This window comes from Chelon labrosus, assembly GCF_963514085.1.
Source record: "Chelon labrosus genome assembly, chromosome: 15".
Classification (NCBI taxonomy): domain Eukaryota; kingdom Metazoa; phylum Chordata; class Actinopteri; order Mugiliformes; family Mugilidae; genus Chelon; species Chelon labrosus.
The window spans coordinates 3567591-3586727 of NC_140348.1; the positions used below are offsets into that span (position 1 = coordinate 3567591).

Genomic DNA, 19137 nt, shown 5'->3' on the forward strand with positions numbered 1-19137 from the left:
CTTCAAGAAACCCTACAAGTCCATTTCTCCTTTTCCGCTTTGTATTTTTGGATGTGCCATGACCTGGATGGCTGAGAAACCTCCACAGGCAAATCAACTTCTAACAACATTATGCAAGCTTATGTGTTTTTCTAGGTTGGCTACAATGGAAAAAAAAAGGCTGTTTGTGAAGTGAAGCCAAAGCAAGTAGAGCTCCCCCCTGGCGGGTGGCTGCAATATAGGTTATCAGCTTGAACGAAAACATGAAAACATGAGTCTGGAGGAAGAGTGGGCGGGTCATTGATAACGGACTGTATTGCGCACTCTGGCTCCAAAGTCGCAAGATGCCACCGCCTGAATTCTCTGGAAAATATCGTCAGTTTGGCCAATGCAAGGAAGTGGGGACGTATTGTCCATATTTATATACAGTCTGTGGTCAGTTATGGAATACCCAGAGCCTTTACCTAAATGTTGTACTTGGGGAACCTTTAATAGAGGTCAATAGAGAAGTCTTTTGATGGAGGCTCCACTGTAGAAGTCAATAATAAATGTATCATGAATGTTTGAAACATTTAATTGGCGAATAGTCTTTAAGAACTAAAGATGTCTTCCAGAAGCCTAACAAGTCCAATTGCCTTTGTTATTAAATAATTAATTATCCCGTGTGCAGGATTTAAGGAGCTATTGTGCTTTTTTATTAGCTTGGAATAAGCCTTTCAGTCCACCCCGTCTCTGCACCAAACCAAGCATTGACTCTAGAGAAGGCCTTTTGTGTTTTACATTATCAGCCATTTTCAGCCAGTTTCTGTTCTCTTACAAGCTTGGAACTGAGCCACAGGGGAGGATATATTAAATAGGCTGCCCTCCTTCAATATCTTGGGTCACCTGAGCGGTAGGGGGCAGTGTTGTGAAGTCAGAGGATAATTCAAATTGCGAAAGATTTATGACATTCATTCTCTCATGGAGGATTACATTCTTGAGCTGTGTGGATTATTGCCAGCTTTTAAGCACAGCTCATTTATTTTAAAGAACCAATGTGAAAAATTATTCCTGGGAAGCCAAGCCAAGTTGGCAACGTAGAGTAGACAAGACAGAACTCTTCTTCACTGCTTCATTGGATCTGCAATAAATTCTTCAATAAATCTCGTCATTGTATTGTATTGTCAAAGAATGAGTGGTTGCAAACTATATTGTTGTCTTTGCATTAACAAAAACGTGTAAACCCTTATATATGGCTGGATATACTCAACAACCGATGCGGTCATTTCAACTGAAAACATCTGGTTTGTGTGTCACAGTTTGTGCGCCTAAAAAGTCAGAGAAGCTGACACGGGGTCAGTTCTCTGCTTTTAGTCATCTGCTCCATCTGTATGAACCTGCTGACTGTGACATCACTGTCTGTGCCTGCCTTACTCTGTCTGTCTTGATCTCTATCTGTCTTTCTATCTTTCAGCGCCGGTCCATCAGTCTCTCTGTGTCCTGAGCAGGAGAGAACAAAGCTTCGTTAATGTACTTGTCCTGGTTTCTGCTCGTCTCTGCTTCCTATGATGTTTGCCAATTACAGCTCATTTAAAAACACTCCTCACTGGTCCTGTTCCTTACCTTTTCTTTTCTTTTTTCTTTTTTTTTTTCAAAGAGACCATTTCCACTTCCCTTCTTTCTAATAATCTTTACTTAACTTTGTTCAAAAGTACAAGGCACCTTATAGCCTACAATCCTAAAGAAAAATCACTGTCTAGTTTTTCTTTTCATCATTCTTATTTTTCCTCTTCTCTCGAACTGCATTTCCTCATTCTCTTCTTTCCTGACTTGACTTCCCTCAGTGTGTGGAGCAGAATGAGACCCGCCGCTACTGTTGTATAATGTTATTTACATTTCTCAGTGGTAATTAGGCTGATAGGGGAACGGCTGCGATCCCACAGTCGATTAAGAAGAAAGGGGAGGGGGGTAGGTAGAACATAGGTCACAGAGAGTACAGAGCCTCTTTTAACTGTGGTGACGTCACAGGGATAAGAGTGCCTTAAAAAAGTACATACAAGTGTTATGCAATGTAGGCTCATTAATCGAAAATAACATTTGAATCTTCAAATTCATAAAAAAAAAAACATTTTAATAAATGTAAAACATTTAAATGTGAAGACATAAATATATCATACTTAATCAAATCATAAAATACAATGATTTAAAAAGATTTATAGATGTCTTAGAGTTCATATAAATGTAATAAAAAAATACTAATACACTTTATCATGCAAGAATTATTTTTTGTCATTTTCATGTTTCATTTTATATACATATATATATATATATATATATATGTGTGTGTGTGTGTGTGTAAAAAAAAAAAAGGAGAGGCAATATCTGACATGATAACCTTTCACCGACATGTCTGAACACAAAGTTCTGCAGGTGGACCACTGAAGAAAAGGAAATATGCCAGAACATGAAGTGGGGAGGAGACTTTAGTGCACAATGTGTTGGCTGGCAAAAAGGCCAGGAGAACTGTGTGGATGAAAAGCTGCTGAGAAATTTGCAACGTTACGATCAACACAGAAAACTGACCTGTAGTTATTTTGATTCATCTTTTAAGTCATTTATCCGAGAGAAAGTCGAAAACTCCATAATTCAGCATGTCTGGGATATCACTTCTCTTTCTGGCTGTAATCTCGCTAAGCAGTCACAAGACCGTTTTAATCCAGTTGGTAAGTCAACCAAAGAGTTTCCAGTCCACCTAAAAACGGAGCCAGATAACCAAACATGGACAAGTCTACCAGCAGCGGAGCAGCACCTTTTACAAACTATAATATTAAAAAAAAAAATACAAAGATGTTTAACATAATGGAGGCTGAAAGTAAAGTCCATATTCTTAAAGCTGCAATGTTAGCTTGGAGCTGTGCCCTACAATAATCACGCTTGATGGAATAGGTGGAAGGAGATGTAACATCTGGTGGAACTGGAAACATACCGCTCAAGAAGATGTCAAAGATGAGGAGCTGAGAATATTTCAATTAAATGCTTGTCAGGGAAATCCACAGACTCTAAAGACTCTTCTCTTCGTTCTCACTATTCGTGCACTGAGCTCCAACACTGAAAACACCTCGGTCAAAGTTAAAGCCTTAAATCATCAAGAGTTCAACCAACACCAGAGACTTGTTGGACTTCAGCGCTTAATGCATCTGTTCTGCTGGGAGAGGACCAAAAAGCGATGGTGTGTTCACTGCGCCTGGTTATCATGAGCGAATGAGCTGAATTTCTGGGACGGCAGGCTTGCTAACTGAAAGCTGCTGAAAATTTGTCACTACATTATTGTATTATACGCTACAGAACCAAAATTTATGGTCAAAGCAGCTAATTCTGTAGCACAAAGACTGGATGTGGATCAGCTCGGCTACAGGAAGCCACGTTATGTTCGAGGTGAAGTGCGGCGCTGCTGCGACGCTCCGCGTGTTTGTGTGCGACTGCATACACAGTCCGTGCATGTGGGTTTGTTTCATGTAACAACGCCAAATCCAGAGCACTGAGTGTGTTCCAGGGAGAGTGTAGGGGGGGCGGCTGAGGAGGGGGGAAGCGGAGGCAGGTGATGAGGGTGGGGTCAAATAACATATGTAACACACATCATGGCCCTGATAAGGATCAAAGCGCTTACATAACAGTCACAGTCTCTTTGTTTCGTCCAAGAACACACTCCCAATCAACCCTGAAGTGAGAGAGAACACCATGTCTTTGTCCGTCGTTGGTTTTCTGTCTCTCTCCTCCATCCACCACACATGTGTTGTGTTTGCTTGGGAGGGAACTAACAGGAATAAATAAATTGAACAGGAGACACCATCATTAGACTCAAACTTTCCAGAACATTCAGAGAAAATAAACAAAAGATGCAACTACTCCTCCTCCTCCTCCTCCTCCTCCTCCTCCTCCTTTCATTCAAGATTGACTACAGCAGATAAGCTCCAGAGAATAAAAATGGGAAAAAACCTGCTGATGCTTGATATGCAGGGGAAGCAGGTAAAATTATCTCATCCTATTGTTCTGTTGTTTGCGTTTCAAAATAAAACCTAATTTGGCTACTTTCACCGACCAGTATTGGTGTGGTTGATTTGGCCACACAGTGGTAACAATACACCCCCTAGTGGTGAAAATAGTAAGCGTATGAACCACTGAGAGCAACTCTACACTAAAATAAAAAAGGTAAAGAACAAGTGAGACTTTCTGCATCAACCCAAATAATATTATTAATTAACCCTGGTTAATGAAGCAACCCGACTTGAAGCGTTTGTCGCTCATAGTGAACGCAGCCTAACGCAACGTAGTCATACATGTTATCTGAGCGCCTTGGAGTTGAATTTTAACTGGTTATCGGACTATCCACGGACGATGTATTTTCATGTAACTAACCTACAACAGCTAAATCTGAACCCTGCTGTCACTTGTTACTCCGTAAAAGATTGACCAGTTTATGCAGGTGTAGAAATAGAGTGTGAGACAAACCCACTTCTACTGCCCACAAAAAGTTGATCTGAAGTTGAGTGCCATTGTGGTACCATGCATTGCAGGTTTCATATGGTGATGAACGGAAGAGTAATAGCGAATTGTTTACAACTAAACAGCTCTGATTGGTTGTGGGACTATCCGATTGTGTGCAGAAGTATTTTCGGCCGAAACACCCCCCAAAAACGAATCTAAGTTGCGTATAAGCAGGCTCAAAGTCTGATAAGAAATAAGTCTGGCTAAGTCAGGCTAGTGAAGCTTCTTTTATTTGCAAAGAGTCTGAATCCTGAGAGGCAGACTACGCCACTACTGCAAGCCTCCGGCTCCTGGCTGATAATGGGTCATTCATTGGAGAAAGCAGACAGGATCCTACAACTAGAGGTAAGCATCTGCTCCCTCAGGCTGATAATGAGAGACTGTATGACCAGAACCCAGATCAGGGCTAATCAATTACAAATTCAGTTGGGCCAAAATTTAATATCAAGAAATGTAGCCAGGCCAGACATGTTATGCGCCCAGTAAGCAACTGGTAATAACACATTTCAAACCAATACAGATCAATGTGATGGAAAATATGCACTTTTTAGCAACTGTGGGATAAATTAAAGGTTTATCGTATCTTTTAAATTTGGTAACATGACAAAGGCACGTCAGGAAGTGTATAAAAACACAATGACACAGCTGGAATTGAACAGAATCTGAGGTGGTAGAAACATTTTTTTCACTTACATAAAAATTAAATAGAATGAAAAACATTAATTCTGTTAATAATAATTTTGGTCACATCTAACCTAGGCATATCTCAGAGTGCATAAAAACACTAAATGTGCACAGTTGTAGCAATAACATAACATTTGTTTCTGTTCATATCTGAACATAGCACATTACAGAGTGCATTTAACTGAATAAGAATCTTGTTATACCCCAATCCAACGCACTCATTGTCAATTCCACATATCAGAGTTGAAAACAACATATTTTAGACCCTTGGCACTACTGTCAGCACCCTTAGCCACACTACAAAACAACCCAGAGGCTATGCAGAGTGTTGCATTCACGATCTGAAACACTGTAGGAATGTCTGAAACCTTGCGAAACAAGTTTCCCTCAGCATTTGTTCAACTGAATTCAATTCTGTTCAGTTCAAGTGGGCTGTACCACAGGCTGGGCCACCTGAGGTTGGCTCTTGGCCACATGTAGCCCATGGGCTGCTAACTGAATAGGCCTGCTTCAGATTGATGTAATGATCTCCTTCCAGGTCTTAGATAGGGACATTTCTTGAAGCTCTAAAGATGCAGATTTTGCATTTTTTGCTGCATCTTGACCAAAATTGAAGACAATTTCAGTTCATCAGATTTCTTGGATGTTTGCTCGACGACCGTGTACGCCGTGTATCAGCGAGGTCAGACCTACCAAAGTCAACACCCGTGTTGCCTTCTCAGCACCGTCAGGCTTAAGCTGCTGTGAAAAGACTTCGCACATAAACGCAACATGTGACCCATTTCCTTCAGCAAGCTGTCAAACTGGAAAGTACCGCACACACTGGGCCACTGTGCCAACACACACTGCTGCTTCATACACAAAACAGCTATATGTTTCCCGGAAAGGAACACTTATGCAACATACGACAGACAAAACATACGCTGGTCTGGAAGGGCGGCCCTGTTAGCAGCACCCCACCCGCGGGTGCCCTTTGTGCGTCTGTCTGTCAAAGTCCACTCACTGCACAGATGGATAAATAGGCTGAAAGTGGAGATGATGAAAGCAGAGCAGTGTGTAAAGGAGAGAGCAGGAAGGCCGAAGAGAAGAGACTAAATGCGGATCTTTCACTGAAAGAGCTGGTGGCAGGCGCTTTGCTAATTACTTTAAACATTTTCTCAAAAGGGTTCCTTCAGCCTTATTTATTCACCAGGTGTAAAGCCTGATGATGACAGGGAAAGGTTCCATGAAACAATGATTGATGCCAAATTTTAAATCATGTTGGATTGTTTTTTGTTTCAGATATTAGCATCAGAGCCCCTGGAGGACATCTGCACAACTGGAAGCTATACATTTCGCATTGTCTCATGCTGCCCTCTGGAGGATAACAGTATGTCTGCATGTGTGTGTGTGTGTGTGTGAGTGTGTTTTCCTACTTTGGTCTGGAAGCAGCAGTAGAGCTGAGTCAGGTAGGGGTGTTTCCTGGCCAGCGCGAGGATCCGTTTCTCGGTCAGGGTGCAGTCCACGTCGTCGTCCTGCAGGATCACGTCTTTCTTCAGCACTTTGACAGCGTAGACCTCGTCGCTGCCCTTCAGCTCGGCCAGCATCACCTGCAACAACAAGCATGGCAACAGAGAGGATGTACTCTTTCTCTTTAGCGCACCCTACATCGCTTCTTTCTTCGCTCTCATACACAGACAAGCGGCGGGCAGAGGGAGCCGACGAGTCCTGCACCCACCTTTCCGAAGCTCCCTTTCCCCAGAACTTTGATGAACACAAAGTCGTGCAGGTTCATCCTCTTGGTCTCCGGAGCGCTGTGACCTTTGACATCTCCATTCTCCTGGCTTCCTTCCCCGGCCCCGCCTCCTGCACGGCTTTCGCTCGTTACTGTGGGAACGGAGGACGGGGAAGAGAGGGGGTGCGTTTTGTGCTCCTCTCCGCGGTGGTCAAACGACAGAGCCTTCCGGATGTTCTCTAGCTCCTTGACATCTACGCAGAAACAACAGGTCGAGCTGTGATGCGTGTGTTTGCTGCGGTACACGGTTTAGGCGATTAGATCGGTCAGACCTCTACCTACCTTGGTCACACGGGGAGGTGGGAGCGGACTTGGAGCGATCGTCCTCCATCTGAGGAGTCCCCACCAACGGCTGCTGAGGGTCCTGAGCCTGAGGGAGCTGTTCAGAGACAATAAGTCACTGTAGCCATCTTCATCTTTATCAAGAGCTCCAGTAGCTTTAATGGCCAATTAAATACAAGCATTAATATTTCAGAAAGAAACGTGCAGATTTTAGTTTTTGTGGAAACACAAGGATCAGCGTGAGAATAAGGGGGCAAAAAGAGTCAGTTTAAGTTTGACTTTGAATTGACGCTATTTTTCTACTATAGTATTTAAATACTTTCAAACATAAACGTTGATCACTTGTTTGCAATCATTAAAAGAGAGTTCAAAACCCAAAGGAAAAGACTCCAGACGTAGCGTGAACTAGCTTAACTTTATAAGCGCTAGCTAGCAAAGTTAGATTGAAAGTCAACTGTTTACCATAAATTGGATTTATATGCTGATACTTTATTTAATCTTAATGAAGTTAAATAACTGAGGTTCAGGAACAGGGCCACGCCTCAAACACTCAATTACCCGCACCTGCCTACATAGGCGCATCTAACCTCTCCTCGCCCGTTTGACTCAGTTCTCAAACCCCTCCACCCCAACCCTCTCTGTTCTCTCTTCTTCTTTACAATCTCTTTACAGGAACCAGGGGGTCAAGGAGTCGACACCTCCAGAGATATGCCCCCACCCTGAACCTCTCTCTCCCCAGGTTCCTACATCCAGACTTCCAAGGATCACCATCGGTCGGTATTCCATTCTCTTTCCCTTCCCCTCAACCCCTCCATTCCTTTTCTACAACCCATCCATCCCTTCATCCCTTTCCCCCTCGACCCCACTCATCCCATCCCTCGACCCCTCCGTTCCATCTCCTGATCCTTCCCCCTCCTAACCTGGTCAAATAAACTACTTTGAATATCAAGAGGCGTGGTCTTGTTAGTGAACATACATTTGCCCATAGAGTGCCACGTCTGATCAGCCTTGTGTTTAGTATTCCTATATAGGCTGTGAACTGCACAGTCTGCTGCAGTTTGTCAGTAAATTCAATATCTACGTTATTATGGTAATTTAGAAGGACTTATTCTATGTGCCATATACTGTACAAAAGAAGAAAAAGAAGTTGTTAACCTCAATGGGATCATCCTGATTAAATGTTAAATGTTAAACGTTAAGAAGGAGAAGAAGAAGAAGAAGAAGAAGCAGAAGAAGGATTCAGAGGCTCATGATTCTTCTTGAAGCTCTGGGTTAAAGGCTGAACTGCCCAGAGCCAGGACTAAAGCGACCCCTCTAACTGGAAGTAACCTTGGGCAGAAACCAGCTCATATGTGGAGTCCTGTCTGTCTGTCTGACGCTGGCCAGTTAGAGACAGAAAAAGAAAGGCGAGAAGATTGGAGGAGAAGAAGGAATGAGTTGAGTTCATACATACATCTGAATAAAGTCCACATGCAGCACATAAACATGGTACAAACAACGGCACATGATATAAACTTCTAAGTAGAGAGGGAGTCTGCCTCCTGATGCCAAATTTAGAGCTGGTTCCACTAGAGAGAGGCCTGGAAGCTGAAGGCTCTACCTCCTTATTCTACTTTTTGAAACTACGAACCACAAATAAGCCTGAACTCTGAGAGCGAGACAGTCTATCAGGGTAAGGTGCTATGAGGTCAGGTGAGTTCCTCATACCTTTTTCCGTCTCTGGGCACTGTTGGAGATCTTGTCTGGTGTGACTCCCAGGTCAGAGAGGACTTTGGCGATCCCTCTGGCATCCACGCCGCAGTTGGGGGCTACGTTACTCTCACAGCGCCTGTGTACGTTTACTTTACAAACTGAGATGCAAGAACACGGGTGAACGGTGAGAGCTTGCTGAATAAATTCAGAACAGGCGCCACAATATGTGTACTTAACATTTTCTATTTATTTATTTTTTTCTCCACCCGTACCTTTACACTGGAGCCCCTGTCGCAGCAGACCCCACAGCAGAGACCCACAGTGGTCGCAGAAGGTGAGAACTTTAAAGCTGTGGATGCTGAACTTGTGCGGCACGTTGACACTGAACCTCTGAGACCCGACAGTCTGTAAGAAGCACAAATGAGAAATATATAAAGATCTGATCTTTATATATTTACTATAGTTTTTGCCTTTTATTTTTTTTGAACTTTTTATTATTTCCCGTTTTTGCCTTTTATTAATAGTTGATGGTTAAGAGATAACCGGACGTAAGGCGTGAGAGAGAGTTCGATCTTTTTAAACTCAGGAATGAACAGGAAGTGTTGAATGATCAGAGGTCAATTAGTGGAAAGTGAAATAAATGTTCAGCAAACTGCTGGAACCGTGTTGATCGATTCATATTAATTAAGCTTGCCCGCCAGTCTTAGGGCGTAAAACATTTCTCATAATTGGATCTTTGATGCTGCAGTCACTGATTTGACTGACTACAACTCGTGTTTGTAGGTCTGTACCTCCCCGACCGTGTCATCCTTCTTCATCCCAGCACACTTGGTGATGATCAGCTCATGGCAGCGCTTGTGGACCACACAGGTGCACACTGCAGGAGGAAGACATGCACACATCGTATGGATGTAGGTTTTAAGTGTGTTTTAAGGTACTAGTCAGCATCCTCTACGAGAACCAGCATCTTACCTTGACACTGGTAGCCCTGTTTTCCTAAAACGCCCCTGTGCAGAGACAGACAAACGTGTGAGAAAACAAAGTTGCACCTAGATTCTTCATGTGATTTTTGTGGATTAGTTAGAAGAGAGGTTTTTGTAAGTTAAACAAAGACATAAACAGCAAATGTGTTTTACATCAAAATCTAATGGAAAAAGTCAGCAGTTTCTGCAAAACACAGCAGCTGGCCAACACACAAATGAAACCAATGTTGCAATATTTTTGTTGATTCACGGCAGAAAGCCCGAACGCTGGAAGACGGTTTCGTAGTGATTACACATCAAACGCTCTTTCGGGGCAGGGCTGAGAGCGAGCAGAGCGCCGAGGCCACATGGTCTCCATGTGAGTGAAGCCAGCGCGGTTTGTTGGGATGGAAACAAACACAGCTGGCTTTGTTTATTACTCCCCACTTCACAGCGTCCGCCGTGCTCACGTGTAAACGACAGAGCAGGTTAGCGAACACATTTAAAAGAAGTGAAAAACAGCTGGTTAGTGTAAAATCTGCTTTACATGCAGCTGCTTTCTGATCCCAGTACCTCAGCATTTATTCAGCACTGTGAAGTCTGGACGGTTTACAGACTCGGGTTTCATTGAACTATAAAATATAAGGATATAGAATCAGCGCCGCCAGTTTACTGTCTGACTGTGACGCACATACACTCATGGTACAGGGATGTTATATGTTTAGTTGTCTGGATGGTCAAGAAATGATACCTCTCTTGCAGAATTCTCATTGTTTCTAACAAATAAATCTGGCTAAATGAACTATTTTTTCTTCTTTACATGATGTTTAAGAAATCAGATGCTTCACAATAAACCTTAAGCGAAGTGTGTGTGTCATTACTGTGTATGAGACACATGCCTTTTTTATTTTTATTTTTTATTTTATTTTTTTTATAAAAATGAATGTGGTAATTGACACTGTGGAAACTGAACTATTGACCTTAGGCCTGACCTTAAACATTAGACATGTTCTATGCAATTTGTATTATTTTTTTTTTAGATTTTTGCAGGTGATTGTACGTGCATGTGTGAGAGTATGTGTCCCTGACCAGATGAAGTCCCTGCAGTGGGAGCAGTAGGTGGGCTGCCTCAGGTAGGTGGCCATGAACTTGTGTCCGTTGACCTGGTGGACCCTCCGGCGGACGGCGCCCTGCCGCTTCCTGGGACGCATCCGTTGCTGAAACACGCGCTCCTCATTCTCGGTGGAGGGTGGCGCTGCTGAACGAACACACACAAACAAAAGGTTAAGTAAGCAAGCTAAGCTAAGCTAAGCTAAGCTATGATACAATACGATACGATACGATAAGCTGAGAGCAAGCTAAGCGAGCTTTATTGATCCCCAACAGGGAATTTAGGTGTTACAGCTGTAGGGTAACACAAATATACAAGTCTAATTAAAAACAGAAATATAAGCTAACTAAAAAAAACTTCATAAGAAAATAATACAAGAAATATTTACAGTAGTAACTATCTACAGCTAGGTGAAACTAATCAACCAAAATAAGTGAAGTTATAACAGTACTGAAGGGATGGAGGGTGAAAAACACATACTGTACATGGACAACTCCTACAGGACGATTGCACATGCAAAGGAAAATTCTTGGGATTATACAGTCTGGTGTACGTATCTGATTCAGAGCAGCAGCCTGTCTTTTGTCCTATTCTGCAGTGAATGCACAATGACTGATAAATAAGCCAAAAATATAGAAATGTTTGCAGGTCAACTGCTGGATATGAAGGAATGACACATATATTGTGTTTATATATTTCTATTCAGTTCAGGTACAGGATGTGTATACTATGCAGACTTCCGAGGGTATTGGGTTTTTGTTTTGTTTGTTGTTTTGTGGATCTATGTTTTGTGTTGTAGGTCTGGCTTGTTTTGTGTGTTGTTGCTGGACTGCAGACTCCTTTTTTATTTTTATTTTTTCGAAAAAGTTAAAGAATAAAATAAGACACTGGACAGATACTGAAGGAAATACCAATGTATGTTTTTCTTATTCATGTAACTGTACTAATGTGACATTTGTTTGTATTTCTCTGACCAAAACATTAATAAAAAAAATAAAAAAATAAATGTTTGCAGGTTACAGCAAACGTATTTAATAAAACATAGGCCTTTTCCACTTGAGCATGACAGTCTGCACTAACAACAGGCAGCCACTAGATGGCAATGACACAGTGTGTCTGACAGCAATGTATAGGTTTTTCTCTGGATGATTCATTAACGCACTACAAGAGAGGGAGAAAGAGGGGTCAAATTAAAGTAATGTGAATGAAAGTGAGAAAGTGACTGCCTTGGGCATACCATATTAATATACGTTGTGTGTTCCCTTAATAATAATTCAGGTTCAAACCAATGAGTCAGTCATCTTTCAGGTTCTGTGCTTGCAACATAAGAACAACAAGTTAAGATATGTCATTATGGATGTTTTGTTCCAATACTAAAACCCCAGAACTAAACCTGCCACCACCTGTTTGACTGCCTGCCCTCTGGGAGGTGATAAAGATCCATAAAAACAACAGACTACTCAACAGTTTCTTCCTCAAAGCCATCCAGTCCCTCAATAAATGATAAAACCCACCTGCATATTTTTAATTCTTGTGCGATATATTAAGTATTTATGATGGACTTACTCTGTCTATGAAGGGGATTGTTTGTGAGAGCATGCTGTAGAGTATTTCTTTATGTGTTTGTGCACCGATCACCCGTGGTTTAAACATTAAAACCACTTAGAGGTGAAGTGAATAACACTGACCATCTTGTGACAATTCAATGTTCTGCTGGGAAACTTTTGGACCTGACATTAATGTGGATGTTACTTAGACATGTAGCACCCACCTAGACCAGTCCAGGCACCCCCACCCCATAGCAATGACACTCCTTGATGGCAGCAGCCATCCCCAGCAGGATGCAGCCTGAAGAACATGAAGAACAGCACAAGGTGTTGACCTGGCCTCCAAATTCACTAGATCCCAAACTGATCAAGTATCTGTGGGATGATCCACAGAGGCCCCTCCCCTCAAAGGCCCCCACTAACTGCATCCTGTTTCCAGACACCACAGGACACCCTCAGAAGGCCCATGTCCATTCTCTGATGAGTTACAACTGTTTTGGAGGGACAAGGAGACCTACACAGTATTAGGAAGGTGGTCATAATGTTATGCCTGATAGGTGTATTGTATTCTTAAATGCACCACTGTGATGGGTATCTTGCATTTTCACTGCATCATGCATACAATGACAATAAAGTCTTTTCCCATTTCAAATATCTGCCAGTCTCAGCATTAACTTTACGTTCACGCTCCTAAAGGATGATCTCTCCCTAAGACTCCATGACAGTTTTAGTCTCATTGCACATTCCTTTCTTCCCTGTCACACTCCGCCCGTCCTCAGTCTTACTCTTTCAGACCCTTTTGCTGTACGCCATCACTTAGCAACTGATGAGTGCTGCCTAGCAACAGTGCTAGACTCAGCGTCTTGTACTGGGGAGGGTTCAGGAGTTGGAGGTGGGAGGGGAGGAGGGCACTCGTGCCAGACGCGTTGTCCGTACCGTAACTCCAAAAGTTAAAGACTTGTTAAAGACCAAACTGAAACAATTAGAGAGGTCACAGACAAAGAGCACCTTGGCCTTCACTGGCTCGTCTTAGCACACACGCTGAGATAATCTTCCTCTGTAACTGTCCTGTGAAGGGTCGCGGGGGGGGGGGGGGGGGGGTATCTCAGCTGTCATTGGGCAAGAGGTGGGGTACACCCTGGACAGGTCGCCAGTCTATCGCAGGGCCAACAACACTGAGATAATGTTACCTTGAATATTACATTACCTTTTTTTTGATTGATTTCATATAATACTGTATTGCTTTAGTTAACATTTATTTTTAAACTATGTGCCGTGAGACTGAGATTTCATTTCATCGCCTCCAAGACTAGATCAAAGGTAATAATCTTGAAAACAGCTGGATCATTATTATCACTATCATTAACAGTGGTACTCATCACCAGCACTCTTTTGAAGGAATGACGTTTTTCTGTCAAATCCTGTCAAAGGCTTCGAGTTGAACGTAGCAGCGTGCTAACGTGCTCGTAGGAACTACTCCTGCATGCAAAAGATCGAAATCGTTACTTAAAAAGCTTCATTATTTTCAGAGACTAAATAACACAAGCTCAAGTCATAGCATTATATAAATATTTCACCTGCTCTTAGCAGCACAGCAGCTTATCATCCTGGCCTGCTGACAACGAGGCTCTATGATTGTGTGTGTGTGTGCACTTGCATGCATATGTGTGTATTGAAGCTAATAGGTTGATTGCAGCTCTCAGGCCTGACAGTTTACTCATGTGCCCTCTGCTATGCAAACACATTTAAGTAATGACTGCAATTTTTGCAGCACACACACCCAACCATTCAACCATCCACACCCACCCATGTGCATAAAATTCTAATCCTAGCCATAATAAGTGCCTAACCCTAACCCTTACCCTAACTGTAACAATAAACTAATTGTGACCTTTATCTTAAAACTGAGTCTTAACCCTCAAACAGATGTGCAAAGAAGTGAGGACCGGCCAAAATGTCCTCACTCCGATGGGGTAAAACACTGGTCCCCAGAAAGATAGCTGTACCACACAAGTACACACACATACACACATACACACACACTTTCAGTGATGTAACAGGTCCATTAGAGAACACTCCACTTTACAAATCAATTTATCACCCCTCGCCCTCCCCTCTCTCGACCTCCGGATATTTCCCTCTCTGCGTTACCCTTCTCCGACTGTCATGTCTCTCCAACATATAATCTGGTGTGCTCACAGCTGAGCAAACATTTCTGGTTAAAAACTCATCTCCCCACATTAGTTATGGCTGTGCCGTATACTGTAGATCAAATCTCTTCATTAGTCGCATTTGTGCCCTGTTATCAAGATTTCACTCTGAAGGATCTTTCGTCTCTTCTCGCTTTTACGAGAAACCCCTTTAGATTGTAAAGATTCTGATTTGATCAGATGTCAGATCAGATTCAGGTTTATTTGTCATGTGCAGGATTAACACAGGGCTAACAGTGCGGTGAAATGTTGCGGATGAGAGAACAGGCAGCGCAAGTAGCACAAAATAGTATGAACAATAATTACTCAAATTTAAAGCAGGAAATATCCAGAATTTACGACATATTGACAAATGAGAGTATTAGTCATAGTGCACTTGTCCAGAGATTAGTTTACATTGCTCTATACACTAGGTGACAAAGCATCTTTAAAGCTTGCCTGCACTGAATGAGAAGATCTGGATGCTTTATTTCTACTTTAGTCTTTTTGATTAGTTAGCCATGATCGAGTTTCAAGCAAATGCACAAGATGTGTTATGTAATTTGGGTTGTTATTGACACTATATAAATATATAAATTCACTAAAATGAATTATGTCTGTGGGGCCTCCAAAACAGCAACAATTGCAACAGCTCAATCATAAAGAAGTTTCTGGTCAAGTACAACACTTTTGGTTGGGAGTTTGGAAAAGCAGCTAACCAGTTGGCTATACACAAAGATGTACGCCAACAACAGCAAAATCTGTCCCGTTCTGTTGCTGTTTACTTCGTCATAGACTGACTAGTTTGTCCAGGTGTAGAAATGGAGTGTGAGTACGTCCAAGGTAGCCTGGAGACAAGATCAACTTAGACCCCCCACACATTTTTTGTGGCGGAAAGTTGGTCTGGAGTCTCTCCATTGGTAACTCATTATGATCCAGCAAAGAAATACTGGGCCAATCTCATCATTTGGGCGGGCTTTAAGTTACTAATAGAAAGAAGAGTAATAATGACGTAGTCATACACGTCATCTGAGCCCCGTGGACTGAATTTGTTTACAACATAATGGCTCTGATTGGTTGTAGGACTATCCAATTGCATGCAGAGCTATTTTGTTCTCTGTTCTGCATTACCAGACTCATATTCTGAGAAAGAATTGAGTCTGAATTGCTCACAACTCCAGCAACACTTGAAATGTATGGAACAACTTTATAAAACCAATGCATTTGGGTTTGTCCTCTTCATCAGGGTCACAACATCTTGAGACCATTCGTTCCATATTTCTGCAGCTGGATGTCGGATCCACTCACTTTCTGCAGAAGTCCCATGATGTGTTCACACTAGCAGGTGAAGCTGGCGATATGAAGCAACATGTTGATGTTGAAATGGCTTAAACCTTTATGCTCCTCCCTTGATGCAGTGATGTGTCAATCAATCAAATGAGTTTGCTTCTTTTGTTCCTGTGTTATATATACAGTCAATTCCTGTTCTAAGCACTGACAGAATTGTCCATTTTGTTGCTCATACTGTGGACACACCTTTAAGGGCAATGTTGGTCAACACAATTATCTATGTATTACTATTGATTATTAGCTTTTTATTCATTACTCAGTATCTGATCAGTCCAAATTGACTCTGTAGCACGATAGCGAGTATAAACATCCAGCCAGAGTCATAAAGACCTATCTGTAGCCACAAGGAGTCTAACACCAGAGCCCATAACTCAGCATCATAGAGGCAGTCTAATCTGATGCAAATGTACCTGGGGAAATTAGCGCTGTTTCAAATTTCAATTTGTATGAAATAAAAACATGACATTAATTTTGACAACATCTTTTGCATAGCTTTGTATGTCTGCCAGCTTGTCCTCTTTAAACACCTCCCTACTGTATATCTCCGTGGAATTTCCCTGGAAGAGTCTGACAGATGATCTTCCTGGGCCTTTTATGAGTGAGTATATGAGTGAGTGTGTGTGTTCACGCTTGCTTCACTATTACACACAAAGCTGTGCAAATATATGATTCACATCGACACACAGGGGCTCATCTACAGCTGTTTGATCATTCCTTGATGTCAGCCCTGGCCATCCGGATTCTTGTTTTAAAAAACTGAATGTCTAGAATCAGGGGTAACATTATGTCACCGATTTTATCGCTACAGCCAGAGAGCAGCACCAGGTGGAGGTATTGCATCAACATTACAAAAGAGCCAGGCACTGGCAAGTCACTGTTGTTTAAGACCTCTTTAAAGTGTTGTCTCGTCCTCTCCAACCAGCCTTTCCAAAGTCTCCATGGAGCTGTTCCAACATGCTGGAACAGCCCATAACATATCCTAGTTGTGTGAATATGAATGCCCCACTGTTTACCGGTGTTCACTCAGGAAGATACAGTCTAGTCTGACTTAGTTTGAGGAGTTAACCAGAAACAGGAGTTCCCAAAGAACGTTAATGCAGCTGTGAAAACACTAAAGTAAAGCAGCTCTGCTTTACCTCAGGTAATGTGCACGTACATGTATACATATGTAAGTTCTGGTACTTGGTCCGACAAAAAAAGTGGTATCAGGTTATGCCTACCTTTTGGAACACCTTTAGAATGAATGTCTTGCACCTGTACACGTCAACCTACGGATGTCAGTATTGGTTTCAGTGCTACATCCTAATGGAGCAAAGTCCTTCTCCACCTCAGCCTGGAACATGTTTGATTTGCAGCAAATATAATACAACAAGAGCTGGGATAGGCTCCCGAACCCCCCCAATGACCCTTCACAGGACAAGAAGTTACAGAAGATGAATGAATTAATGAATAATACAACATGGAGGAGGTGGAAGAGGTGATTCTAGGTCGAAGCTGTCTCTCTGCACCACGTCTGATATCTCTGAGTTCCCAGTTAAATGCTGAGCTCATCATTAAACTTCCACTGAAAAGCACGCACTGCATGACATCATTGTCATATTGGACAAATACACGCGAATGCACAGGAAACTTGAAATGTCTATTTCCTGATGTAATGGTGCTGATTACACTGGCTGATTCATTCCGGACTTTCTCACCCTGTAACACACACACACACATGTACAATAAAGAGAAGCCTTAATGTAAAACTAGAGCAAAGAGGTTCATCAATTTGCATATAGTAGGAGAAACTGAGCTTAATTAAACTGTGTTTAGATATGGTTATGTTTTTAATTTTTTTAAATTGCATGCTACATTAGATGTGTGCTTCTGCAGAAAAGTGTTATATTAATGAAAGAAATGCATTTAGTGTTAAATTACTGTTTCATCTTCTCTTCCAGTAAATGCCCACTAAAAGCCCAATATTAACACAGTATTACAATGATTGATTAACCAACACCAGCATTACTGTAATGCAGATGAGTATGAATGTTCACCATTTAGTGGCCTGGCATACCTTTTCAAGTGTAGTTACACACTTAATCCCTGTGGGGAAATTTACAGTGATTGACACTAATAATTCCCAAGTACTTGCAAGGCATGTTAGTAGGCCAAGCAATAAAACCCAATCCAAATTTGAAGCATATATTGAAGGATTAAAATTTGATCTTTTGCATTTAAAATGCCATCACTTGATCATTTTAACCATTTTAACCAATCAGTACATTAAATTTGTGTTTTGTAGACCACTGTGACCTTTGACCTTTGACGATCAAATTCTTATCAGTACAGTCTTCAATCGGAGTGGAAGTTTGAGACACTTTGAACAAATTCCCTCGAGGCGTTCCTGATATATATCCCTAAAACAAGAATTGGCCAGATGTAAATTTTGACAACCTGAAACTATAATACCTCAGACCACAGCTGTCGCCTGCACAGAGGAATAAAAAGCAATAGCTTGATGTGTTCATCAGTAGATAATCCAGAGAAATAAAAAAAAATAAAAAAAAAAACAGCTCATCACTTTACAGTGAAAGCTTCTGTGACGATTACACAACAGAGAAACAGCAAACTGATGCTGTTACATACTGCTGCAGCGGACCAGAGATGAACTTAACCTTCATGTAAAAAATTCAAAGCGTGCTTACCTTCACTGGAAGATCCTGATAGGTCAATGACAACAAACACTTTCCCCTCTGGCTCCAGGTCAATCTGCAGACAGAGAAGCATGAGGGAGGACAGAAGTAGAGAGGACCAAGGGGAAAGACAAAGAAACATGACAAATATTAGCAATAATCCATTTTTAAGGGTGCTTATAAAGTTACTGTAATAGGAATAAACAACAGCACAGGAGCATGAAACTATCAGTTACAACAGTAGTTCTATTACAAGTGAGTTGGCTGAATAGAAGAGGTATTATAGGCAGGTTGGTGCATTATGCATGGCATTCAGGTAGGAATGGAAAACTATAAGACATGAACACTAGGCAGGTTGATGAGGCCAG

At 41.9% G+C, this 19137-nt stretch overlaps 1 protein-coding gene across 2 annotated transcripts in view; it reads right to left on the reverse strand.

Moving 5' to 3' along the window:
* LOC311500491 (protein kinase C epsilon type-like) overlaps positions 1-19137 on the reverse strand; it is a 78462-nt gene that overhangs the window by 31960 nt on the left and 27365 nt on the right. The window contains exons 2-10 of one of the 2 annotated variants that reach the window (XM_084561929.1): positions 18782-18845; positions 10987-11152; positions 9908-9942; positions 9727-9812; positions 9208-9340; positions 8951-9093; positions 7244-7340; positions 6905-7155; positions 6603-6776 (exon numbers count right to left, since the gene is read on the reverse strand). In XM_084561929.1, the coding sequence (XP_084418055.1) occupies positions 6603-6776; positions 6905-7155; positions 7244-7340; positions 8951-9093; positions 9208-9340; positions 9727-9812; positions 9908-9942; positions 10987-11152; positions 18782-18845 (1149 nt within the window). Of the gene's footprint in view, positions 1-6602; positions 6777-6904; positions 7156-7243; positions 7341-8950; positions 9094-9207; positions 9341-9726; positions 9813-9907; positions 9943-10986; positions 11156-18781; positions 18846-19137 lie in introns of both variants that reach the window. The other variant, XM_084561928.1, reaches the window with a different exon arrangement.